This window comes from Tupaia chinensis, unplaced genomic scaffold (assembly GCF_000334495.1).
Source record: "Tupaia chinensis unplaced genomic scaffold, TupChi_1.0 Scaffold000582_1, whole genome shotgun sequence".
NCBI lineage: Eukaryota > Metazoa > Chordata > Mammalia > Scandentia > Tupaiidae > Tupaia > Tupaia belangeri.
In genome coordinates this window covers 321,304-348,480 of record NW_006160098.1, presented here as the reverse complement: position 1 = coordinate 348,480, position 27,177 = coordinate 321,304, and the positions used below count along the sequence as shown (strand labels likewise).

The 27,177-nt window shown below is 38.7% G+C and overlaps 1 protein-coding gene across 1 annotated transcript in view; it reads left to right on the top strand.

Annotated features, from left to right (window-relative positions):
* The window catches only part of ARAP2 (ArfGAP with RhoGAP domain, ankyrin repeat and PH domain 2), a 188,304-nt gene that overhangs the window by 145,026 nt on the left and 16,101 nt on the right, over positions 1–27,177 (top strand). The window contains exons 25-29 of the mRNA XM_006158365.3: positions 1,933–2,007; positions 5,163–5,280; positions 10,385–10,513; positions 16,512–16,651; positions 26,781–26,863. Coding sequence (XP_006158427.1) covers positions 1,933–2,007; positions 5,163–5,280; positions 10,385–10,513; positions 16,512–16,651; positions 26,781–26,863 — 545 coding nt within the window. The remainder of the gene's footprint in view (positions 1–1,932; positions 2,008–5,162; positions 5,281–10,384; positions 10,514–16,511; positions 16,652–26,780; positions 26,864–27,177) is intronic.

Genomic DNA, 27,177 nt, shown 5'->3' with positions numbered 1-27,177 from the left:
TCGTTATTAGAGAAAGTATTTGTTTCCATTTGCATTTTTATCTTTCATATACACATGAAGGAGATGAATCTTAAATACTTTTAAACTCAGTATAAATAAAAATAAGACAAGAATTGTCTATAAAATATAGTAATTGGAATTAACAAAGAAAAGCTTGGAAGAATGTGTTGTTTTGCTTGAGTTTTTCTCTAATCCATTCAAAACTGTCCTGTGGAATATATTTTTGACAGTTTCTGTCTTACTCCTGTTTAAATTTCTTAGCTGTTCCTTTTTTGGGGGCTTCATTCTGAGTTCTATATGTTTACTTTTTAATTTTTAAAATGTGTTCTTCCTGGAGAGTTGTTTATGCAAACATACTGAAAAGCAAAAATGTCAACCCAAGCTTCTCCTTTCTAAAATCTTTGTGTAGCATTGAAAGTGAGGGAGAAAATCTGGAAATGAGCTTTTCTAAGCTTGTGGTGCTAGAATAATTAAGACAATTCTTCAAAGTACATTTTTAATGTTTCCCCCACAAATTTACTTATTCGATTTTTATCCTGTGGCAAAGTCAAGTTCATCCTTTGTTTATTTTTTAAAAATTGGGTGATGGATCTTATTTTTCAAGTAGTTATCTAATTTATGGGAGTTTCTGGAAAAAGATACTCAAACACTTTTTATAGATTCATTTAGTTCTTTGATACCCTTCTCCACTTTAGACTGTCAATCTGCACAGTGAAGTCTTACGATTTTTATTTTCTGGTTTGTATCTTCTTCACTTCATATGTCTTCTGGGATATAATAGCCTAAAAAGCTTGGCACTTAATGCTTGGCCACAGATAATTTTGTGTGCCTTATTCTATCACTTCATTTTGATTGTTTCTTACTGAATTTGCTTTCTCCATTTGTAACTTTAATATATCTCTGATCTTATTTTTTTTTTGAATCTGCAAAAGGGCACATGCACTTATTAGAAAGAGAAAGAACCCACACAGCATCCCCACACACATACACCCTGCAATAGGGGTGGCCCCACCACAGTCCCTTCTTCAGGATCTTGGGCATGCACACAAATAAGACTCATGTTTTTCAAGCCAGTGGGTGGGTCCAGGACTCGAACCACGCAATTGACTATGTGAGATCCAGCCATCTTTATTTATTTATTTTTTTTGCTATAGGATGCGTGCACTTATTCACCAGACAGACAGAGACAGAGAGATAGAAAGCGAGAAATCACCCCCTGGGGGGGATGGCTACACCACAATCCCTTCTCTTCCATTCTCCTCTTCGGATCTCGGGCATGCACGCACATGCGCCTGGCGTGAGTTTTAAGCCACCGGGTCCGTGATGTGAACCGCGGTCGACTACATGGGAGTCCAGCGACATAGCCATTACGCTAACTGCTGGTCCCCCAGGATCCAGCCATCTTAACAACCACGCCACTAGCTGGCCCTCCCTGACCTGATTTATCCACCAATTTCAACTTTTGAATATATCATCTCTTTAAACATTTAGCAAGACCTGTGTTGCCTTTTAGTTATCAATATTGGTCACACATTACAGCTTAGAGAAGAATTGCTTATGATTTGCTTTGTTTATTCTGTTAACGTTCACAGTGATGCCTCTACAGAGTCAAGTTATCAAAGTCAGCAGATTTCTATTGTAGTCAGAATTACTATTTTAGTAAAAATGTACGCATGTTCTAGAGAGCCATGTAAGCTCTTGAATAAGAGATTTCAAAAATCACGTTATTATTGTTGCTGATGACCACATTCATGTAGATTTCTTTTCCTTATCAAGTATATCTGGGAATGGATATACCATGCTTGTCAATAGAAGAAGTGAGCTCATTTCGTTGTTACAAAATATTAAGAACTATGACTAGACTCTATCTGAATGTTTGTGTGTCTTTGAAATATACTTATGTGTGCTGTCTTCATAACTGCCCTTTTCTAGGTTTCCCAGGCTGGAGATTTGTTGATTGAAGTGTATGTAGAGAGGAAGGAGCCAGACTGTAGTATTATAATTCGGGTGAGTCCTGAAGAGGGATGTTGGAAGTCACAAGTATTAGCATTGATTTGCATATCTCAAATATTTCAGTCCTTGTGTATTTGATGGTACCCCCCCCCAGTTCAAACTTGATGGATGACAAGGTTGACTTTTTAAACCCACGTCCTCTGGGAATTCTATGTTTTAATCATTTAGAAAGAGGGTATCGTCTATGCTTAGGTTACTGTTAGGATTTTCTGTAGGTTGTAGAAAATAACTCAAACAGGAGAGACCTCAGAAAGTTTGTGGGAAAAAAATGAAATTAAAGCCCAAGTTTATTTTGCTGCAGATTTTGAGATCCATGCAGTTTTTTTCATACCATTTTCATCCATTTTCCATGGATTTGTGAGACCCCTTGTCTTTCTTCCCTTCTTCCCTTCTTCGCTTCTTGACATTAAGCAAGTTGTTTAACCTGAGTCTCGGTCATCTCGTCTGTAACGTGAAGACACATTGCATTAGTTATATTATAGCATTGAGATGAGGCCTCAAGTTAATTCTTGTAAAACACAGGAGATGTCTCGGTACACAACGGGTTAATAAATATTACTACCCTTGTTCCTGGTACTTTAGTACCCTCTCTTCCAATTTACTTGAACAGTGGATAACTTTTCTTCCTTGAGACTCTTGGTCATTTGTGCTACATTAAAAATAGATCCTTCTCACATTTCTGTCTCCAGGGCTTCATCTGCGTTAGGGATAGTGACTGGGATGTTGCGCTTCTTTCCTGGTAAAAACCATGCTCTCTCTACTGCGAGGGATAATCATTCTGCCATCAAACAAAAATTCAGCTTTCGGTCCTTATTCCTTTTTTAGATTTTATTTATTCATTCCATGAGTGAGAGAGACAGAGACACAGCACCCTCGACAGGATCTCAGAGCTGCACTTCACCCCCAGCTTCAGCTGGTTCAGATGGTGGCATCCCTGTGCCCAGGGTACACAGGAAAGTCTCTGGACAAGAACCAGCAGCAAAGCCCCACGTGGTCAGGCTCACAGAGTGTCATCTTGTTCATCTTCACCATTTAGTCAGTCTTCGTCTCCTTTAAAGGCCAGCGTTTAGCCGAGCCACAACAGTGGGTATTTCTGGACCTTAGTGAGGTTAAACACTTTGCAGTTGTTATTTTAGATATCTCTAATGGTTCCTCCTTAGCACCCTGTGGCATTCATTAGCTGCTTTATGGAGTGTGAAGCTGAAACGCTGTGACCACGGGCATAGTCCTTATGGAAACTTTGTCTTGCCACTCCTTGGCCACATCTCCCTTCTTACACTGAATCCATGGTGTCGATCACAGGGATGGGAGAAACTAGTACAGATCAGTCAGCACAGGGCTGTCACTCATGCTGGGAGAGAGAATCAGATCACGTGACCTCACTGCCCACATGTCAACTCCTCAGCAGCCCGTTTTACCTGTAAAGCTGTCACGGACGTTACTGCAACCCAGAAACATTCTCACACGATCCTAATCGTATTTCAATGAAGGACCGTCTAGTTTCATCTATAATGCCACAGGCTTGTAAGAAACATGAGAACAGCTATATAAAAATAATTACTGACCTTTGTTTTCATGGTTAAGACTGCAGAATCTTTTAGGCACATTTATTTCTACTGATCACCACGTATGGCGATAGATGAAGCAGGTTCATAAAAATGGAAACGGGAGCTGAGAAAAATGAAGGACTGAGTCCAAACCTGGCATCATACTTCAAACCTGACGCTCATTGCACTAATACTTGAGTAATGAGTTCTTAATGATATAAAGTTCTGTTTTCTAAAGAGGAGCTTTGGGCCTCTTCTGGAGCAAGGGGTAGAGTTACGGTCTTCCTACTCCAATCCGAGGTACTCCCTGCGGCCTAAGGCACCAATTTTCTTTCTCAGTAATTTATTATTTATTTATTTATTTATTTTTAAGAAAAGGGTGTACTCCCTTAAAAGAAAAAAAAAAAAATGAAATCCTTGCCGATCACCAGCATCTTTGAAATGGTTCATGAATATTCCTACTGTGTGAAGTTCTCTACTTTTCCCAGGTGCTGGTTTTCGTTTTTTCATGTTTAACTATACACTTCATTGAGCTTTTCTGAAGAGAAAAGAGTAGACCCCTTTGGCTAATTATTAGAGTTCAGAAACACTAAACTCCATGAAGTACAAAAGGCAAGTGACTCACCAGTAGTGAAAAGTGCGTTTTTGTTATTTATGTAAGCGCGATAGGCCTGTGAGGAGCAATGGGCAGGAGACATGGGAATATGAGCATGTTCTGTTTCCAGAAGGTTTTTGTTGGTTCGTTTTTGTTTTGTGTTTCTTTGTTTTATCTGAGGACATACTTTTACCAAAAACATGCAGAACTAAGTCCTAGTTGCCGTGTTCCAATGCTTAAAACCTCTTCTCTTTGTTTAACCTTGTAACTAAGTTCTAACTGATGAAAGCGATCTTGCGTTTGGCCAGCATGCACTTAAGATTGGCAAAAAAAAAAAAAAAAAAAACAAGAAGAAATGAATTTTAAAAATCTCAAAACTCCCTGAAGAGGTAGTGAGCTTATGTGATAGCCTCGGGCTTTGAGACTCTTACAGAGCTGGCTCTGGATTAACAAAGCAGACTCTGCCCTACGCCCCGAAATCCTGGCTCCGGAATTCTTTCGTTTACCACCATCTGTCATTTGGCATGGCAGGACACACCACAGACCACCAAAGCCCTGGAGCTTTTTGGCACGGCATGGAGCAGTCAACTGTGTATAATTTAGGGCCCAGGCTGCTCTTGATTACAGAAGTGAGCAAAAAAGTTTTACTCATAGAAAGCGATTGGACTCACCGTATGGGAAAGGGTTTTATGTGACTGGGTACATTCTTCCATTCTGAGTGGTCTAATTGCTCCCTGACTGAGAAAAGATTCTTCCCCATGAACAAAAGCATTCCTAATTAGGTCTTTATTGTAATATTGTTTTCACACTTATATTAAAATGTATTACATTTTACGGAGGGGTTCTGAATGAGCTGTTCTTCTCTCTCTGCTTAGAGAGGCTAGTTGTAACTATTCTAGGAAGAAATTTGGGGTGTCGTTAGATGGTGATGGGGACTATTGCTGCCCAAGCATAAGCCTACACCTGTAGCTAACTTAACTTTTGAAGAAATCTTGCTTTTATTGCAGATATCCCCTGTGATGGAAGCAGACGAATTAACTACTGATATATTAGCGATAAAAAATATCATTCCTGCAAAAGGTGACATATGGGCCACATTTGAAGTCATTGAAAATGAGGAGCTGGGTAAGTGATTCTTATGACAGGGGAATTCTTAAATTCCTTACCTTATTCAAACTACCCGTTGGTGACAGGTCATCGCTAGCATTTTCCGTTTGTCTGAAGATTAACACCTCTTTATGAGTTCTCTTCTACCTTAGCACGTATGTTGACAAATGTTATCACCACTTTAGGTTACTGTTGTACTCATAAAAATAATTAGATTATTTTATTCACTGTAAAAATATAGTGCTAAGCATTAGGCATCTATGTTTCTGCCTCAGGAAACAAGACTTTTGTTTAAAGCGACAAGCTGTGTGGTTTATAACAACATTTTAAATGTCACCATCACCTTAGTCCTAAATGCCACATATTTAAAAAGAATAGAGAATGTTGATTGAACATTATTTTTATCCTAAAGTATGACTTTTTTAAAACTAGCAAAAGCTTCTCTTCTTTGGCTTTTCCTTCATTTCCATCGTTCGTGGATCAGATAGGTTGTCATCTTTCATCCCAAAGACACTGAAGGAGATTTTAAAACACCTTGGCTACCCCAGTAGTCAAGTGCTGAATAAGCTTAACATTCTAATGACACCACTTGATTTTAAAGACCTCTACAAAAAAAAAAAAAAAAAACTAAGATGCAGAATGTCTTTGTACCTTGACCATCTGTCTAGCTGATACCTACTAAGGTCTTGGGACCCTTCCAAGTGTAGCTGTCAAACTGCCAAAAGGAAAATCTTGCCACCCGCAAGCTCAAGGTAAAAATTAACATTCAACATTGAAATACATTCCACATTGAAATACCCCATGGTGTATTATTAGAAGTGTTGCAGTCACTGTTAGAATGGAATGGATTATTAAGTGCTTTGTCTTTCACTCCATCTTGATATTTTAATTTAATTTTATTTTTTCCATGAGAGAGAGAGAGAGAGATAGAGGAAAAGATTAGTACCCTTGATGGGGGTCTTACACAGCCACCTCCATGCCCAGCCTGCCAGATCACAGGCATGCATGGATGCACCTGGAGGGAATAGGTGGACTCAGGAACTGAACCCCAGTTTTTCATAAGGATCCAGCATTGCAAAGCAGAGCACTGCCATTTCACCGCCATGGCTGGCCCCTATCTTGACGATGGTATTCCTTTATTTTAATCACATACAATTATTTATTTATCATAGCTTTTGTTATAGGGTGTGTGACTTACCAGAGAGAGACAGAGAGTGAGTGAAAGTGAGAATTCACTTCCCAGGGGGAATGGCCACACCACAATCCCTTCTCCTCCATTCTCCACTCCGGGTTTTCATCACTCACATACATGTGCCTGGCGTGTTTTCAGTCCACCGGGTCTGGGACTGGAACCACATAGTCAGCCATGTGGGATCCAACCACCTTAACCTCCATGCCACCTGATGGCTCCCAATTCTTTGAAAATGTAATCTGTTACAGAATTATTTCTCAATCTACGTTAGCAACCTTCAGTGACTCTGGTGCTTTCATATCAGCTTACAGGATCTCACACGCTCAGTCCTTCCCATGCACAGAAATGCCCTGGCAGGTGACCCCTGGACCCGCAGTTTCCCTCTGAAGTCCAGAGTATGTGCTTCAGGTTTTCCTGCAGCTGTTGTTTCTGTGGCATTTATTGGAACATCCTTTCCCTTTTCCCTTGATGATCTTCACTCTAGTTTCAGTGCTGCCTGGATTTTTCCTTGGTTCTCTCATCATTTTATTGCATTCATAATTTCTTCGTTATCTCCTCAACATTGGAACTCCCCTGCTGCAGTCTCCTTTGCCACCTTTCCTTCTTTTTACATGTTTTTTATAGACCATCCTTCCATTCTTCTTGCTTGACTATGGGTTCACTGATGTTTCCCAACTATGTCTTTGTCATCCTCTCTCTGCCCCACCTAATGCCTCTTTTAAAATGAAGACTAAAAATTTTATTCAATTGCATCTCATTTCTTTTTGTATCACCTATCACCTGAATTTATACTTGACTTTTTTTTTTTTTAAGTTTTTGTTTCTCTCCATGAGAGGGAGAGAGACAGAAAGAGAGACAACACCATCAAACAGAATCTTCACACCACAATCCACCTCTGGCTTCAGTCAGTCCTAGGTCATGGTCAAAGACATGGTATACTCAGGGAGGTCTCGTATACTCAGGGAGTATGTATACTGGTATACTCAGGGAGGTATCCAGACACAAACCCAGAACCTTCCCACGTAGGTCAGCCTCGCAGAACAGCACCTTTTATCATCATCTGGCCCCTGTATTTGTCTGTCTTGAAGGGAGCTCCTTAGAAAGAAGGAAAGATGCCTTTTTTCAGTCTCTCATGTCTAGTGCATGCCTAGTACATAGTAACCATACAATTCAAATCTATTGAATAATTGAAAAATAATTTGGTGTGCTTGCATGGTACCAGGGTAGCAGGGTCTTTAAATTTTGCATTTTTGTTTAAGTATAGGGACTAGGTTACCAGCTCATCATATCTGTAAGTAAAAGATAACCACCAGTTTTAATGCCAGAATTATCTTTCTCAATTGCAAATTGGATGATATTGTTTCACTATTTAAAACCCTTCCTTGGGAACCAGCAGTTAGCGTAATGGCTATGTCGCTGGACTCCCACGTAGTCGACCGCGGTTCGTGTCCCGGACCCGGTGGCTTAAAACTCACGCCGGGCGCGTGTGCGTGCGTGCCCAAGATCCCGAGAGGAGAATGGAGGAGAAGGGATTGCGGCGTGAACATCCCCCCTGGGGGGTGATTTCTCGCTTTCTGTCTCTATGTCTCTCTCTGTCTGGCGAGCGCACGCGCCCTACAGTGAAAATCTCTCCAAAAAAAAAAAAAAAAAAACCCTTCCTTTATACTCTCATTGTCCATTCCTCAAGGTACATCTTAATCAGCCCTTCTTCCATAATAATCGTCCAATGAACACAGTTCACACTGGTCTCCTCCTCATCATTTACATGTAGTCTTTAATACTATGTACTATCTGATGTGTGGAAGAGTGAGGTGTATGTATCTGTTTCTGTTCTAGACCATACGTTTTAGGGCATTTACTGTATGTTTTAGACCTTTGTATCTACCTATAGTGTGTGCATTGTTGTGGAACACACCCCACGGAAGTCTTTTTAATTGAGGTGGAGCAAGAACAAAAATCAGATATTTTATGAGTGTGAGTGACATGGATTATGGGTCCTTGTGTGCACGCAGCCCAATGTGGAAGGCATGGAGGATGTGATCCCTGCTGGTAGATTGGGAGCCACCAGGAGCTCTCCAGACCCGGGGTGGTGCACGGACAGCTGGTTGTTTCTCTCTATCTCTGAAAGGTTGAGTCGAATTAAGGCTTATCTCTGTCAGAACACTGGAATTCTCTACCTTTAGCCGCTGTTCCTCCTGACTGCGAGGAGCAAGCAGAATGATGAAGAAGGAAAGGAGTTACACTTGGCTGGAGTGCATGTGCCCTAAAGCAAAAATCTCTCTTAAAAAACCTTTTTTTTAAAAAAACAATGTAATGCACTGTAAAGTGATATGTAATCCAATGTAATATAAAGAAGATTATAATGATAATAAAACTAACTAACTAACTAACTAACTAAATAAATAACTGCACCACATCTCAAAAAAAAAAAAAAAATTGAAAACTGTGTGGGATAGAGAAGTCTTTTGTGTCTCATTTCTTGAAGTTGTCAACCATTGCAACAAGCTAGAACCCACCTTAGGAGAAAGTGTCGTCTCCATCAATAGCTACTCTTCCTACGTGTGCTATTATTTAAGGCTTCACTTTAAAACTGATCCTGTCCTCTGCCAGTGGAGGCTGTGTGCCCTTAGAGCCTTCACATCTTGGGGGGAAAAAGGAATGTTTTTAAATGGGCTTCCCTGAAAGAAATCAAGTTTCTGAGGCAGTTACTTCCTGTGGGTCAGTATCATAGCAAAAAGTGTTCTTGTTTCTTCCTCATGGGATGGTGGGGGGATCTTCACGAACATTCTTTCCAGCTCTTCCCGATTGACGCATACAGTGCTGTAACCCTCTGATTGTGCCGGCTGGACAGAGAAAGGCTTGCATGCCTCTTAAGTTTGGCACTAAGCATTTCATTACTGGGGAAGTCATAATTGTCTCTAGAAATCCTGTGTCCTTACTACCAGAAATTTAAGGAAGATAGCTGCTATTTCAGCTCAGTTTATTCTGTGAACAAAATTTTAAATAACTGATAGCATCGTGTTTTACCTAGCTGCAGAGCCACTTCCATAACCAGCTGTTCTCAAATTACTATACTGAAATGTTAGCACTGTCTATGCTGTTCATCGTATGCAAAAGAACCGGTTATTTCTAGGAATGCCCTAATGTCAGATGACTTAGGTACCATGTAATCTTACCAGGACAGATAGTTGTAAGCATAACTGTCAATAAAAATGTATATACTTATAGGAATTGATATTCCAACAGCATTTGATGACTCAATTTTTCCTGTATCTTATCTCTTTCTTAAGGTGGATAGATGCCACTTTATAATTGTAGCTTTTGACAGGTTAACACATATTTATCTTTTCATCTCATTTTTTCAGCTCTGTTTTTTATCTAGGAACTTAGATCTGCAGGGTTTTCATTTTCCTGGAGTAGTTCGTACAGTGACAAAGATGTGAAAAAACACACATGGCTCTTTTTCATTTTTTTCTGGAGAAGTTTTTTTTTTTTTTTCTCCAGAGCGCGTAAGCTCGCCAGAAAGACAGAGAGAGACAGAGAGACAGAAAGTGAGAAATCACCCCCTGGGTGGATGCCCACACTGCAATCCCTTCTCCTCCATTCTCCTCTCGGGATATTGGGCACGCACGCACACACGCCTGGCATGAGTTTAAGCCACCAGGTCTGGAACTTGAACCGCGGTCGGCTCCTTGGGAGTCCAGCAACTGCTGGTCCCCCTGCACAGAATCATTTGTATAGTGCATTTGATTATGCCGTTCATTAAGTTCTAAGTTTAGGATCTCTGGTATGTAGTCCTGGTGCTATTCTTATGTAATAGTAAATATGGTTATGCCTATTGTCATATATAGATCTGTTCAAAAGCAGTTTTTATATTGATAAAAATGGTTATCCTGGTTTTCTCATTTTTGATTCTGGTTTTGTTTTTAGAGCGTCCTCTTCACTACACAGAAAATGTGCTGGAGCAGGTGCTTCGGTGGAGTTCATTAGCTGAGCCTGGCTCTGCCTACCTTGTGGTGAAGAGATTCTTGACCATTGACACGATTAAACACTACAGAGGTAGGTGCTCTTACTTCAGAGTGCAACCATGATGAAAATTAAAGTGGCGAGCAGGTTATGATGGCAAGGTGGTGTCTGAAAATGTGAAAAATGAGTAGCTGTACAGAATCTCCTGACGTAGCGAAGAAAGAATACATGAACAGGAGGAAGCTTTCCTAGTGGGCAGTGAGTACAGTATTTGTGGACTCATTTGACGCTACCCTGTTAAAATTTTGAGAAGAAATGGTTTCTATTTCCAAGGGTTGTTCACCTTGCTTATGCCTATATGATTTTCTAATATTTACATTGATGGTCAATATGCTAGCAACTATTTGGGGTCTCATTACACCAAAGCTACTGTGCTTCCATGTCTCTCTCTCTTTTCTTTCTTTTTTTTTGAGAGGTTTTTGCTATAGGGCACGTGCACTCACCAGAAAGACAGAGAGAGACAGAGAGAAAGTGAGAAATCACCCCCTGTAGTGGGGATGGCCATGCCACAATCCCTTCTCCTCCATTTTCTTCTCAGGATCTTGGGCATGCATGCACACACGCCTGGCATGAGTTTAAGCCACCGAGTCTGGGACTCAAACCATGGTTGACTGCATGGGAGTCCAGTGACATAGCCATTACACCAACTGCTGGTCCCTCCCATGTCTCTTGTTGACATCTGCCAGGTACTGCTTTCAAGGTATAATGCGATGATGTTGGTTCTACACTGATGGGATTTTAGTGTTTTATACACCTCCATATACTTTTTTTTTTTTTTTTTGGAGAGATTTTCACTATAGGGCGTGTGCGCTCGCCAGACAGACAGAGACATAGAGACAGAAAGCGAGAAATCACCCCCCAGGGGGGATGGTCACGCCACAATCCCTTCTCCTCCATTCTTCTCTCGGGATCCTGGGCACGCACGCACATGTGCCCGGCGTGAGTTTTAAGCCACCGGATCCAGGACGCGAACTATGGTCGACTACATGGGAGTCCAGCGACATAGCCATTACCCTAACTGCTGGTTCCCAAACACCTCCATACACTTTTTGTTTAGAAATATAATGTGCTGGTGTTTTGAGTCTAAATCAATAAAGAAAGCTATTTCCTATAAAACAAAACAAAACAAAACAAAAGAAAAAAAGAAGATTTACTAATCAGCTATATTTTGGATTTATGTCGTCTTCTTACGTAAAAGGCTTACCACAGAATGCAAGCAGTGTAGTAGCTTTTGTGTCATTTTGTCCTTAAGAGCATCCGTATGAATAAACCAGGTTAGTTTGTTCGTTTGCTATGGATACTTATCATTTCAGAGACCTTTTGTCTTATTTTAAATTGCTTCACTATTAATACATATAGTTTTGACCTGTATATACACTCTATACCTTTCTTAAAAATTGACAATAGATGGGTCCCAGCAGATGGCATGGTAATTATGTCTCTAGACTCCCACGTGGCTGACCGCAGTTTGAGTCCAGGGCCTGGTGGTTGATAATCATGCCAGGTGCTTGTGTGTGCATGTCTAAGATCCTAGAAGGAGCATAGAGGAGAAGCTATCTCCCCTGGGGTGGGATTTCTCACTTTACTTCTCACTCTTTCTGTCCCTCTCTCTTTAGCGAGCACACGTACCCTATGGCAAAACCTCTTTACAAAAAGATTGCAGTAAAAATTATTTCTGGTCATATTAATGCAGCATGTACTCATGCCATAAAGAAATGGTTCTTAACTAGGAAAGATTCTGCCCTCCAAGGGCAGACGCCAGTGTCTGGAGACATGTCAGACAGGTGTAACTCAGGAGTAGGACAGAAGAGAAGTGGGGCTTCTGGTAGACACTGGGCAGATACCAGAGGTGTTGCTAAACAGCCTTTAGTAAGCAGAACAACTCTTCAGAACAAAGAATTGTCTGGCTAAAAATGTCAGTGGTGGTGTTGGGAAATCTTGAATTGTATTTCTAGGGAATCTGTTTTAGCTCTCAAATTCTATTATTCTCTTATTATCTCTTTGGGAAGAATTTTCTTTTTCTAATAATCCTCTAAAATGTCACAATTTCTTCTAATAATCCTCTAAAATGTCACACTTTGTTGACATATGCTCCATGTTGCAAAGTGTTTGAAACCCACACCTGAACATATTACCTCGGCTGGTGTTTCAATGCTAATAGGCTGGCTGTGTGAATATACTTGGCTGAGAATTAGATCTTAGAAAGCAATGGTAACAGAAGCTTTTGTGTGGGCGTGAGTGGGGAGTCACCCAAAGCAAACACAGCATTAAATGCTGTTGATCTTTGAAAACAAAACAGCAAACAATGTCAGCAGGGCAGAGATGGAGCTGATGTGTATAGAACAGTTATATCTGAGTAAGATCTTTGTTGTTGGAGGGCAGGAAGAAGTGTAGTGAGATAGACTGTGCATCGATTCTAGACACTAACAAGGTAGGAAGATTGGGTGTTATAATGAAGCTTCACATATTACATTGCCTCTTGATGGGGATACAAGGGAGTCCTTTTCTTGTAAAAGCATCAAGACGCTTTAAGGCCTAGATAAAACATCTTATATAAAATCAGAAAACCCAAACAGAGGAAGGAAAGCTGTAGGCCTAAATGATATTTTCAGAGATTTAGAACAAACATTCTCTAGAATCAAATGTCAGCAAACGTCTGTGTTACTCTCGCTCCTTCGTTGTTCCTTTAGTTTTCTAACAGGGTGGGATCTGTAAGACATACCTTTGTTCATGAACTGTCTCTGTTTCATTTTGCCACATCAGTATGCATCTAGTTATTGTACTATCTGTAATTCTTTCTACCAGGAAACTAGGTCTCTTTGCATGAAACAAAAAATCAAGTTTTAAAGTAAAACCATAGAAAAATAGATGGATGTTTTCATATTAATAGTTATGTATTTTTTTATTAAAAAAGAGTACCTACTAAATAAATATTAGATGCTTAAAACATATAACTTATGTTACTAAGCAGCCTACAGTGCACAGAACAGCTTTTTTTTTAGAGAGAGATTTTTGCTATAGGGTCTATGCACTTGCCAAAGAGACAGAATGTCAGAAATCACCCCCCAGGGCAATGACCACACTCCAATCCCTTCCCCTCCATTTTCCTCTTGCCATCTTAGGCATGCACGCACATAGACCCTGCGTGAGTTTTAAGCTGCTGGATCCAGGACTCAAACCACAGTTGACTATGTGGGAGTCCAGCGACGCAACCATTACGCCATCTACTGGTCCCCAAAACAATGTGTTATAACAGAGAATTGTCTGTCTTAAAGTGCATAAAGCTTTATGCTTACATAAATGTTTATATGCTTAAAACTCTCATTTGAAGCCTAGAAAATTTTTATAAGATTTTTTTAATCAATTTGATTTATACTCAAAATTTCAAAGCAAAGTAATTTCAATTTTTATACCTGCATTTAGGATTGTCCTTTTAAAGAGTCCCTGGTCTGTGGTTTTTTTTAAATTAGTTTCTTAAGCCATGATTTGTGTTATTGTTGTGTCTGACAGCAACCTGGAGCTTATCAATACTTCTTAAGGGGCATATGTGGTGACAGATTTGGAGAAGGCTAGATATTCCACCTACTTTGGTCTCTGTCTTGGCAAATATCTCCTACATAAGTCACAATGACTACCTGTGCTGAAATGACTGCTTTAAGTTAGCAGTTAAGCAGAACAACTCTTCAGAACAAAGAATTGTCTGGCTAAAAATGTCAGTGGTGGTGTTGGGAAATCTTGAATTGTATTTCTAGGGAATCTGTTTTAGCTCTCAAATTCTATTATTCTCTTATTATCTCTTTGGGAAGAATTTTCTTTTTCTAATAATCCTCTAAAATGTCACAATTTCTTCTAATAATCCTCTAAAATGTCACACTTTGTTGACATATGCTCCATGTTGCAAAGTGTTTGAAACCCACACCTGAACATATTACCTCGGCTGGTGTTTCAATGCTAATAGGCTGGCTGTGTGAATATACTTGGCTGAGAATTAGATCTTAGAAAGCAATGGTAACAGAAGCTTTTGTGTGGGCGTGAGTGGGGAGTCACCCAAAGCAAACACAGCATTAAATGCTGTTGATCTTTGAAAACAAAACAGCAAACAATGTCAGCAGGGCAGAGATGGAGCTGATGTGTATAGAACAGTTATATCTGAGTAAGATCTTTGTTGTTGGAGGGCAGGAAGAAGTGTAGTGAGATAGACTGTGCATCGATTCTAGACACTAACAAGGTAGGAAGATTGGGTGTTATAATGAAGCTTCACATATTACATTGCCTCTTGATGGGGATACAAGGGAGTCCTTTTCTTGTAAAAGCATCAAGACGCTTTAAGGCCTAGATAAAACATCTTATATAAAATCAGAAAACCCAAACAGAGGAAGGAAAGCTGTAGGCCTAAATGATATTTTCAGAGATTTAGAACAAACATTCTCTAGAATCAAATGTCAGCAAACGTCTGTGTTACTCTCGCTCCTTCGTTGTTCCTTTAGTTTTCTAACAGGGTGGGATCTGTAAGACATACCTTTGTTCATGAACTGTCTCTGTTTCATTTTGCCACATCAGTATGCATCTAGTTATTGTACTATCTGTAATTCTTTCTACCAGGAAACTAGGTCTCTTTGCATGAAACAAAAAATCAAGTTTTAAAGTAAAACCATAGAAAAATAGATGGATGTTTTCATATTAATAGTTATGTATTTTTTTATTAAAAAAGAGTACCTACTAAATAAATATTAGATGCTTAAAACATATAACTTATGTTACTAAGCAGCCTACAGTGCACAGAACAGCTTTTTTTTTAGAGAGAGATTTTTGCTATAGGGTCTATGCACTTGCCAAAGAGACAGAATGTCAGAAATCACCCCCCAGGGCAATGACCACACTCCAATCCCTTCCCCTCCATTTTCCTCTTGCCATCTTAGGCATGCACGCACATAGACCCTGCGTGAGTTTTAAGCTGCTGGATCCAGGACTCAAACCACAGTTGACTATGTGGGAGTCCAGCGACGCAACCATTACGCCATCTACTGGTCCCCAAAACAATGTGTTATAACAGAGAATTGTCTGTCTTAAAGTGCATAAAGCTTTATGCTTACATAAATGTTTATATGCTTAAAACTCTCATTTGAAGCCTAGAAAATTTTTATAAGATTTTTTTAATCAATTTGATTTATACTCAAAATTTCAAAGCAAAGTAATTTCAATTTTTATACCTGCATTTAGGATTGTCCTTTTAAAGAGTCCCTGGTCTGTGGTTTTTTTTAAATTAGTTTCTTAAGCCATGATTTGTGTTATTGTTGTGTCTGACAGCAACCTGGAGCTTATCAATACTTCTTAAGGGGCATATGTGGTGACAGATTTGGAGAAGGCTAGATATTCCACCTACTTTGGTCTCTGTCTTGGCAAATATCTCCTACATAAGTCACAATGACTACCTGTGCTGAAATGACTGCTTTAAGTTAGCAGTTATGCTTTTCTTACCCTGACCTGTTTCATATTTACAGAGATTTCTCTAATCCCTCAGGAATTCCCAGATCCTTGAGTTGGAATTTCTGAAGGTGTTTCCCTTCTTTTATTTTTATTTGCATTATGTCAGTGCTCTTCAGAAACATAAGCAAGCCACATATGCAATTCTGCATTGCCTTGGAGCCTCATTTGAAAATATATATATATATATATTAAGAAACAAGTGAAATGATGTGACTAGTATTTTTATTTAACCTAAAATATCCCAAAATGCTATCATTTCATCATGTAATCAATATTTTACCATAGTGATAGTTTACTCTTTTATTTTCTTTGTATAAAGTCTTCAAAATCTGGTATGTATTCCATTCTTCTACTCCTCTAAATTTACACTAATTGTATTTTGTGTAGCTAATTGGACAGTCCAGGCAGGCTTTTGCATGATAATGTATGGTAGAAATCAAGTTGTTGATGCATTTTCAAAACGAAAAATATACTAGTGTTTTATACTGAATTCCTTCTATGTAAAACTATACCCAGCTTACAAATGTAACGCTGTACTTTGCAGAAAAGAGTGCGCTGGAAAGCATCAAAGAAGGAATCTTGAAAATCAAAGAAGAACCATCTAAAATACTGTCTGGAAATAAGTTTCAGGACCGGTACTTTGTTTTACGAGACGGGCATCTCTTTCTTTACAAGGATCTGAAGGTATTGATATGTTCAGTATTTGAATATTACATTTTTTGTTTGTGTGGGTATTAATATTCTTGTTTTATTTCACTCTAAGCCATCTCTCTTAGAAGTCACTACCTGTAGTAAATAAAAATCATCATAATAAGCTGATGAGTTCTATCGGGCTCTGGTGGGACATTGATGTACTCAGTAAGACAGTGAAAGACTTCCTACGGCCTTTCTGAACACTTGGGATTTTTTAGGGCCAAGGGTTACCTAAGCCCTGAAGAAAAGTCTAATATGTATGACATAAACTAGCGTATCAATCAGCTTCTAAGTCAGTAAAGTTAAGAAAGCATATGATATATGAACAATTTGAGTCACTCCTTCTCTGTTCGCTTAAACTTATTCTACCTCTCAGGAGTGTACTTTTGCTTCTACTTAATAAACTCTTTTCCTTAAAAAAGAAAAAAAAGAAAGAAAGAAAAGTATATGCTAAGGCAAAGGAGGTTTGAGTTTGGGTAGTAGAAATTAATACTAGTCACAATGAAAAGGCAAAAGCCAAAAGTTAGATCGTGTTAATATCTTTCTTACATGTTTGAACAAATTGGCTCATGTAATATCATATTTATTCATGGAATCTTACTGACGTATTCCCTGTAAGTTGGAATTCCCTAAAAGCTTTTAATAAAGGTTCATGGAACAGAGGGGAGAACCAGGGCTAAAAACAAGAGTAGATAAATGATGTAGCTATAAGAATATTGAACTTAGCATCAGAAAATCTCATCTCTGCTAAACACTCGTTCTGTGAATAAGTAACTTAACCTCTTAACCTCAATTTCTGAATCTGGAATGTGATGATAATAGTGTGAGCTCTATATGCCAGGTTGCTTAATGCTTAAATAAGGATATATGTAAGAGTTCTTTTTAGCCGTGAAACATTTTATAAATATGTGTAGTAGTAACACCATATTCATAAAAAGATACCATGAAGGACCATGTGTAGGCAACTCCCAGATTAAGAAACATGTAGTTATAATACCTATATCTGAAAAAGTACTCAGATCCATAATGTAAAGAACTCTTTTCTTTTCTCTAAGAGAGATTTTTGCTATAGGGTCTGTGTACTTGCCAGAGAGACAGAGACAGAAAGTGAGAAATTACCCCCTGGGAGGATGGCCACAATGCAGTCCCTTCTCCTTCATTCTACTCTTGGGTTTTTGAGTGCACACACACATACACACACACTCACACACACACACACACACACACACATACCCAGTGCGAGTTTTAAGCTGTCAGGTCTGGGACTTGAACCACCGTTGACTACATGGGAGTCTAGCAACGTAACCCCTACACAATTTGTTGGTTCCTAAAGAATTCTTCTTAATCAACAAGAAAGATGCCTCAGGCCCAGCCCTTGTAGCACTATCAGTAGCATACGGGACTGTGGAACTGTAAGCCGCGTGGTCTGAAACATCCTGGGTGTTCATTCATATTGCCCAGGATCTTGGTGGGCTAGAGGACTGGAGGAAAGTGGATTTCAATGTGACAGACCCTGTGCAGGTCACTCCCCGTTCTCTCTTCCTCCCATTCTCCCTTTTTTTCCCCCCTTCTTATCTCTCTCTCATGAACATACATGCTCTATCATGAGGAGATAAAAGAAAGGTAACTCAATAAAAAAATTGCACAAAGGATTGAGTAAACACTACTGAAGGAAGATATAAAATTGGGCACGAAACTATTGAATCAAGAATGCTCAACATTGTTAAATTAAAATGAAAACCATGAGTTATTATTGTGCACCGGTCAGTATGACTGACATCATAGTAATAAACACCCAGTGTTGATGAGGAGATAGATTCACTAGACCTCTCATGGTGGGACGGGAAAATCTCATCATTACTCTGTAGAACTGTTTAGAAGTTTTTAAGTGAAGTTGTTCATATATCTATCTCATGAGCCAGCACTGCCACCCCCAAGGTTTTAAGCTCACCAATGCTCTTGTACAAAAATGCGCATAAGCAGCTTTTTTTTTTTCCCATAAAGGCAAAACCTGGAAGTGTTTCAAATGTCCATCAATGGGAGACGGAGGTGTTAGTCCAGTGGAATGCTTCTCAACAGTGAGAGTGGGTGAATACTAACACAAGTGACAGAACTAATGCACCCTCAACACCTCACTGGGTGGAAGAAAATTGACACAAGGTCTTACCTTGTGAGTCTGTCCATGAGAAGTCTAAGAACAGGCAAAATGTTTTCTGTTGTAATGAAAAAGCAAAACCCAAAAGTTAAGTCTAGTTAGTTGATAACTTTCTTTTTACATTTGAAGGCATTGGCTCAGGTAATATCATATTTATAAATGGAGTTGTATCAACGTATAAGCTACAAGTTTGAAGTCCCTGAATGCTTTTATTAAAGAATTGTGAAACAGAGAGGAGAAGTAGGGATAAAGGGATAAAAATCAAAGAGGAGGTAAGTGAAATAGTGATAGAAGCCAGAAAGTGTCTGCCTTGGTTGGGGAGAAAGGTCACTGTGGAAATGCCAGGGGAAGGATTAGTAGGGTCCTTTCTGACTAGAAACGTTCTCCATCCTGTTTGCAGTTATGTTCACATGGGTGTATGGGTGTCTTCAGCAGCATCTCTACTTCGAGATTGAAGTCGTTCTTGGTCATTATTTTCAATGTAGAATGGCAGTTTGAAGGACCTAGAGGACACTTTTTTTATATTGAATTATAAAATTCATTTGAGTAAACATTGCTTGCATGCTTTAAGTGAAGAGCACTTTGCTGTGTTCTCTTGAGCTGTACAAAGACCAGACTGTAGCATCCGTTAATATGCATATGTTAGGAAAGACTTGTTAAGCAGCTTGTTATTCTGTGACCACGTTTTGTTTCGTGTTTTTCTTTTTCTCTGTCTTCCCTTTGAGCTCCCAATATGCTTCAGCCACTTTCTTTGTGTGTTCCTCCAACAGGGAAGTCCCCCATGTGGCACACGTAAATCTTAGGGGTTATGTGAACAAAACATGTCAATTTGAAGGCTCATGAGCTTGAAGTTTGTATTTGTGAAAGTAGAGGTTAGGCTTCACAGCTGATTATTCTAGTCACCTAGAACTAAATCTGCTTGGATCTTGTTTGTTCGTTGTGACCTTCACTAGACTGGTTTCCTTAACCCTTGTCCTTCCATATACATAATAAGTTGATTAAGGATTACTATTGCAGTTGGATATCTGCTTGAGATATTTAGAAACCACTCTGAACTTCCTAGTCCCAAAAGAACTAATAGATTCCACTGTAGCCAGATTGGTGCTGGAAACAACTAGCAGCCAGTAGCAGTCATAATGATGATGCAATCATGATAGCACAGCTGATGTTCAAGTGGCGACTGTGAAAAACAGAATTCTATAGTTTTCTCTTCCATTACCTCATTTTATGTTTACAGCAACCCCATGAAATTATACTACTGTGGTTTCTACTTTGCACACGAAGACAGGGCTACACAGACATTATATAATTTGCCTGAGATCACACACCCAGTAAGAGATTCAGTGAGAATTTATTCCCAGGCATCTAGTTCCAAAGGCTCTGCAGGAAATCCTACAGAAACTCAATCAGTTCACATTATTTGAGCTTAAATGTTTTGGCTGACAAAATTTTACTTATAGAAAACAAATCCATTGAAATAGTACCAGATATATTCTACTAAAGAAATGCCTGTAACTCTGTTGATGTTTTTGTCTCTCAAGCTGATGTGAACTTTAATGTCTACCACAGGAAAGCCTGTTCAATGCAGAAGGGACTCTTACAAATGGATTATTTTTGAAAGTGAGATGGTGGCAGGGTAGAGGGGTTGACTCTAGTGGTTAAGGCAGCCAAATCCCACTTGGCCACCAACCATATGGTTCAAGTCCTGGACACAGTGGCTTGAGAAACAATGGGAGCATGTGTGTGCATGCCCAGAATTCCAAAAGGTGTACAAAATGAAGGAGAAGGGATTACTACAAGGCCATCCCATTGTGGGGGGGGGGGGGGTGCTTTCTTCTCTCTCTCTCTCTCTCTCTCTCTCTCTCTCTCTGTCTCTCTGGCAAGCCCAAACACCCAATAGCAAAAACAAAACAAAACAAAACAAAACAAAATGCAAAGTGAGATGAGGAATCTCCTATCACTTAACAGAGTAAGTTTTGCTTTAAAATGTGCATCTTTTTTAAAGGATCATCTTGTTCAACTTAAGATAATTATTATAAATTATTATAAATTAATAGGCAGTTGTAATCTTGAGGGCTTGTCTAAAGCCAGTGTTCTTTAAGGACACTGAATATGATTTTTTAAATAATGGTGATCTCAGTTATAGAATTATTATTAAGATAATAAATTATTATTAAGAATTTGAGAGTTATATTCACATATCTATCAGATTAAATAAATGCAACAGATAATTTGCACATTAAAGGAAACAGAGGAGATGTATCGCTTATCTTCAACTCCAACTGCTGTGATTTTTAATGCAAGATTTTATTTTCCTGTTCTTTTTATTCTTTGTTTTTCTAACGTTACTGAACAATCCCTTTTTGTGTTGATGATGAAATCACTGGCAATGTTAACTTTTGAAGTGATTTTTCAGTAAATACTTGAGTAATATCTCCCCAACTTATTTGAGTAACAATTTAGCTTGAGTTTTGGCAATTGCCATTAATATATTTATGCTTGTATATATTTAGAAAATGATTTGCTGAGAAGAGAGTAGAAATTACAAATTGAGAAGTGTATTTAAAGAGACTTTGTGTTAATTAGAGATAATTTATGAATGCTCATTAACAACAAATTAGGGTAATACACAGGGGAAGATATATTTTGTTTTGCAAGTTTTCCCTGCACAGAAAATGTTAATTAAAATGTTTTCAGACTTGATTTACATAAAAGGTGAGAGGTTTCAAAGAATATTACCATTACACACTTAATGGTGTGAAAAAAAGCAAATGGGTAAGGGAGGCCGTTAAAAGTTGCACGCACTAATAAGCTAACTCCTTTTAGCTACAAGGATAATTTTTGAAGCACACTCATTTAATTGGCTTAGTTAAAAAGTTTACTTTGAAATATAATGGCTGAAGCAACATATTACAGACTTCATAACAGGTTAGGGTATAAAATGTTTTTGGAAAAATTCTCTAGAAATTACATATACCAAAGGAGAAAGTTGTAGTAAGTCAACAGGAAAGTTATCTTGCCAGATGAGTTTTCTTTTTATAGAACTTTCCATTAGGATCTTTATAGTTCTTCTTATACAAATTTAAACATTGAGCCGGATACAGGACCAGCATGCTGTTGGCATAATGGCTATGTCACTGGACTCCCATGTAGTCGACCATGGTTCAAGTCCCAGACCCGGTGACTTAACCTCACATTGGGCGCATGTGCATGCGTGCCCAAGATCCTGAGAGGAGAATGGAGGAGAAGGGATTGTGGGATGGCCATCCACCCTCGGGGTTGATTTCTCACTTTCTGTCTCTCTATCTCTCTCTGTCTTTCTGGCAAGTGTGCATACTCTATAGCAAAAACCTCTCAAAAATAGGAAAAAAAGGAATAAGATTGAACCAGATAAAGGTATCTTTCTACAACTGCTGATCTACTCTCAAATTATGTCATTTGTGTTCCTTTGGACAAGATATGATATAAAGTAAGAAACTTGCATTGCCAGGAGTGGCTTGGGGAGTCAGTTAAATTACTTCAGACTCTCACTCTATTATCCAAATTTCTTCAGATTATAGACAGTCCTGGATTTCTCAGTATCCTTTATAAAGAAAACTATCTAGTTCAGAATAAATTTGTCATGTAAATTCCAGGGCTTTGGTCACCTGACTTTTGTCATCATTGTCCTGGTTACTTTTATCTATATTCTCTTAATCTATTTGCTCCTTGGAGTCTAATTTTTAATTTTATACACATATTTTCTACCCATTTCTTTTCAAATCCTACCGCTTTCACAAAGACACCATAATAATACTTTCAACTTATGTAAAAGTTAGAACTTAGTTGAACTACATATTTGTTACGTGGGCTTTGGTGCATTAGTCTAGGGGTTCTATCATCTATATCACTATTTCTAGAGGGAGAAGTGTTCTGTTAATACGTTTATAATAGTACACATTGAGCATTATGAATCCAATATCAAATCCATAATTCTCCCAAATCCGAAAATTTTTAAACATCAGTATGACACAAGTGGAACATTTCATATCTGACCTCATGCGATAGGACACAGTCAAAATACTGCGGTAATAAAAGGCACTCAAATAGGAAAAGGAAGTAAAATTCTACCTTTTCACAGATGACATGATTATATATATAGAAAAGCCAAAGGAATCCACACACACACATAAAAATAAACTCTTAGAAGGGATAACTAAATTTAGTAAAGTAGCAGTATATAAAATCAATATTAAAAAATAGAGCATTTTTATACACCAACATGACAGGTTGAGATGGAATCGAATAAAGGCTCTCATTTATTGGGAACCAGCAGTTAGCGTAATGGCTATGTCGCTGGACTCCCACGTGGTCGACCGTGGTTTGCATCCCAGACCCGGTGGCTTAAAACTCACGCCGGGCGTGTGTGCGTGCGTGCCCAAGATCCCGAGAGGAGAATGGAGGAGAAGGGGTTGCGGCGTGACCATCCCATCTGGGGGGTGATTTCTTGCTTTCTGTCTCTATGTCTCTCTTTGTCTGTCTGGTGAGCCCATGCATCCTATAGCGAAACCTCTCCAAAAAAAAAAAAAAATCTCCTTTATTGTAGCCACAAGAAAAAACAAAATACTTAGGTGTAAATCCAACTAAAAGAAAGACCTCTACACAAAAATTTATGAAAAATTTAAAAGAGATATTGAACATGATAGACAAAAGTAGAATGATGCCCTATGTTCCTGGATTGGAAGAATCAACATAATTAAAATGTCAATTCTATCCAGATAGACAAATTAAATGCAATATTGATAAAATTACCAGGAACATTCTTCATAGAAATAAAAAAAAATCATAAAATTTGTTTGAATTCACAAAAGGCCCTATTTTGCATTACTGTGCAGGAGTAAAAAAAAATGGAAGGCATCTCTCTCCCTGACCTTAAAGCATATTATAAAGCTGTGATAATCTAAACACCATGGACTGGCACAAACTTTGACATGTAAACCAATGGAACAGAATAGAGAATCCAGCAATAAACTTCAAAACATATGACTGACTAATGTTTTACAAAGGGCACAAGACAATCTAATGGGGAAAATAAAGTCTGTTTAGCAGATGGTGCTGGAAGAACTGGATATCCACCTGCAAAAAAATGAAACTGGACCCCTGTCTCTCACCATCAATAAAAGTCAACCAAAATGGATCAAAGACCTAAATGTAAAATCTCAAACTATAAAATGACTGGTGGAAAACAGGGGAAACACTCAAAGATATGAAAATAGGCCAAGATTTCTTAAAGCACAGGCAACAGTATCAAAAATAGACAAGTGGTGGACCCAGTGGCTTAAAACTCATGCCGGGCGCGTGTGCGTGCATGCCCAGGATCCCAAGAGAAGAATGGAGGAGAAGGGATTGTGGCGTGACCATCCCCTCTGGGGGATGATTTCTCGCTTTCTGTCTCTATGTCTCTCTCTGTCTGTCTGGCGAGTGCACGCACCCTATAGTGAAAACCTCTCAAAAAAAAAAAATAAATAAATAAGCAAGTGGGACTACATCAAGCCAAAAAGCTTCTGCACAGCAGGGGAACCAATAATTAGAGTAAAGAGAGAATCTTCAGAGTGGGAGAAGATATTTGCAAGCTGTACTTTAAGTAAGAGATTGATATTTAGAATATGCAGGAAACTTAAGCTGCTCACTTACAAAAATTGAATAAGTCAATTAAAAAATGGGGAAATGAGTTGAACAGACAACTTTCTAAAGAAGGCATACGAATGACCAAAAGCATATAAAAAAAGTTCAACATCTCTTATCATAAGGGAAATGTAAATCAAAACCCTACTGAGATAACTTCTTAGCCCCAGTAGGAATGGCTCTGATCAAGAAAATAAAGAACAAGTGCTGGTGAGGTTGTGGTGAAAACAGAGCCTTCCTACACTGCTGGAGGGAATGTAGTGGGTTGGTGGGAAAGTCATGACACATTTTTGCACAGAAAAAACATAGGAAAACATGTCAAGACTTTCCTGATGACCTAATAAATTGGTACAAACATTATGGAAAACAATATGGACACTCCTCAAAAGTCTACAAATAGAACTTTCATTTGACCCATTAATCCCTCTCCTTGGTAATTACCCAAAGAGTAGGAAAGTACTTACAAAGACACTTGCAAATCCATGTTCATAGAAGCATTATTCACAATTGCCAAAACATGGAATCAACCTAAGTGCCCAAGAAGAGGTGACTGGATTAAAAAGATGTGACATATGTACACTATGGAATAATAGCCTTAAGGAACAATCAGAGCCGATTATTTGATGCAAAGTGGATGGACATAGAAAATTTAATGCTAAGCAAAGGAAACCATACTATGAAAGACAAACACTGTATATCTCCGCTTAACACATACCAAATGTTGTGGCCAGCAGATAGCATAGTGATTACATTGATGGACTCCCACATGCCGGACTGTGGTTTGAGTCCTAGAACCAGTGGCTTGAAACCACACCGGGTGCACGTACGTGTGTGCTCAAGATCCCAGGAGGAGAATGGAGGAGAAGGGATTGTGGTGTGGCCATACCTACAAAAACCAAGGTTAGTGAAAAATTTATGTCTATATCTACATCTATATCTATCTATCTATCTATCTATCTATCTATCTATATATATATATATATATATATACACACATACAGAAACTGATATACCTAAAGATACACAGTAGGGAAGACAAACGTGGATACCAGACATTATAGAGGAGGGGCTTAGGGAGTTAGTACTTGAGAGACACAAGAACATAAAGTTCTCAGAGGGGAAAAGTGTGTATGGTAATGTCCTTGATTTCGTGGTAACATAATGCATGTGTTTTAAGACTCCATTGTGTGCTATGGAGATAAACAGAAGTAATACATAAAATAAATGGAAAAATACTGCAATACAAAAATATATGGAATTTTCTTCAGACTGTGAATTTGTGTATACGAAACTGAATTGACTTTTGTGTTTAGATATTTTAATGTGTATTCTAAAATTTTTAAACAATGGAAATTTGAAATACTTTTCGTCTGAAGCATTTGGGGATACTTCATCTGTAGCTGTTATTTCCTATGAGCTTACTTAAGGCCAATTACTGGACTAGACCCTGTATAGGCATTTATTGGTTTAATCTTAAAAATGCCCCTCCACAATAACTTTACTTTCTTATTTAATCTAAACATGACCCAGTGAGATGGTCAGTACTTTTATTATTCCTATTTACAAAAAGGAAATGAGAGCACAGAAAAGTAATGTTAAGTTGCAAAATAAGTAAATAACAAGTCAGATTTACACACAGATCTTTAGAACCTCGAGCCCCGTGCTCTCAGCTGACTGGATCTTGGGCACACGTGTGTGCTGGCATGCTTGAAGAGATCCCAGGATGAGAAGCCAGGACCTTTCCCATGTGGGTTCACTGTGCTACCACTTCGCCCCACTAAGCGTTCCCAAATAAAAAAAATTATAGAGCTGGGACCAGCAGGTGGCATGGTGGTTAAAGTGCTAGATGCCCACGTGTCCAACCATAGTTCGAATCCTGAACCTGATGGCTTGAAAAGCACATCGGGCACCTCTGGGTGTGTACCCAAAATCCTGAGAAGAGAATAGAAGAGAAGGAATTGTAGTGTGGCTATTCTTCCTTGGGGTTGATTTCTCACTTTCATTCCGTCTCTTTCTGTTTCTCTCTAGCAAGCACATGTGCCCTTTGGCAAAAACCTAAAAAAAAAGAAAAAAAAGAATTGTGGAGTTGTTTAGGTGTGTATGTATGTGTACATGCATATAAATATACATGTGTATTTTGATTATATTGAAATCAGTAGATTCTGTATTTACCGAAAATTGGTATTCTTGAAACATTGGAAAAAATGAATAATTCTAAACACTCAGTCATTAACACTTGAGGAAAATATAAGGAAATTTATAAAATCAGTTTAATGAGACACTATTTTGTTTTCTTTCCAGAGTAGTAAACATGACAAAATGATTGCCGTCAGTTCAATGAGGTTTTATCTTGGAGTGAAAAAGAAAACGAAGCCTCCAACAAGGTGAAGTTTGAAAAGGAAGGGATGTATGAGAGGGAGGAGAGAAAAACACACACACACACACAAGAAACGACGTCTAGAGATTTAGGGATGGCCTTAGTCTGTCCTTTCTGTAGATAAAAGACAATTCCTTAAGATGCGTCATCTGTGACAGGAGCCATATGGCAGATCAGGGAGCCTCTCTGAACAGAGGAAGAGGGATGACATTCCCATGAACTGGAGGTCAAGTTCCTAGGAAATCACACCCTCTCCTATGAAGAGCCAAAAGCCCCAGGAGACTCTGTTGGCTGGGAAACACTGGTGTTTCCTTGCATCTC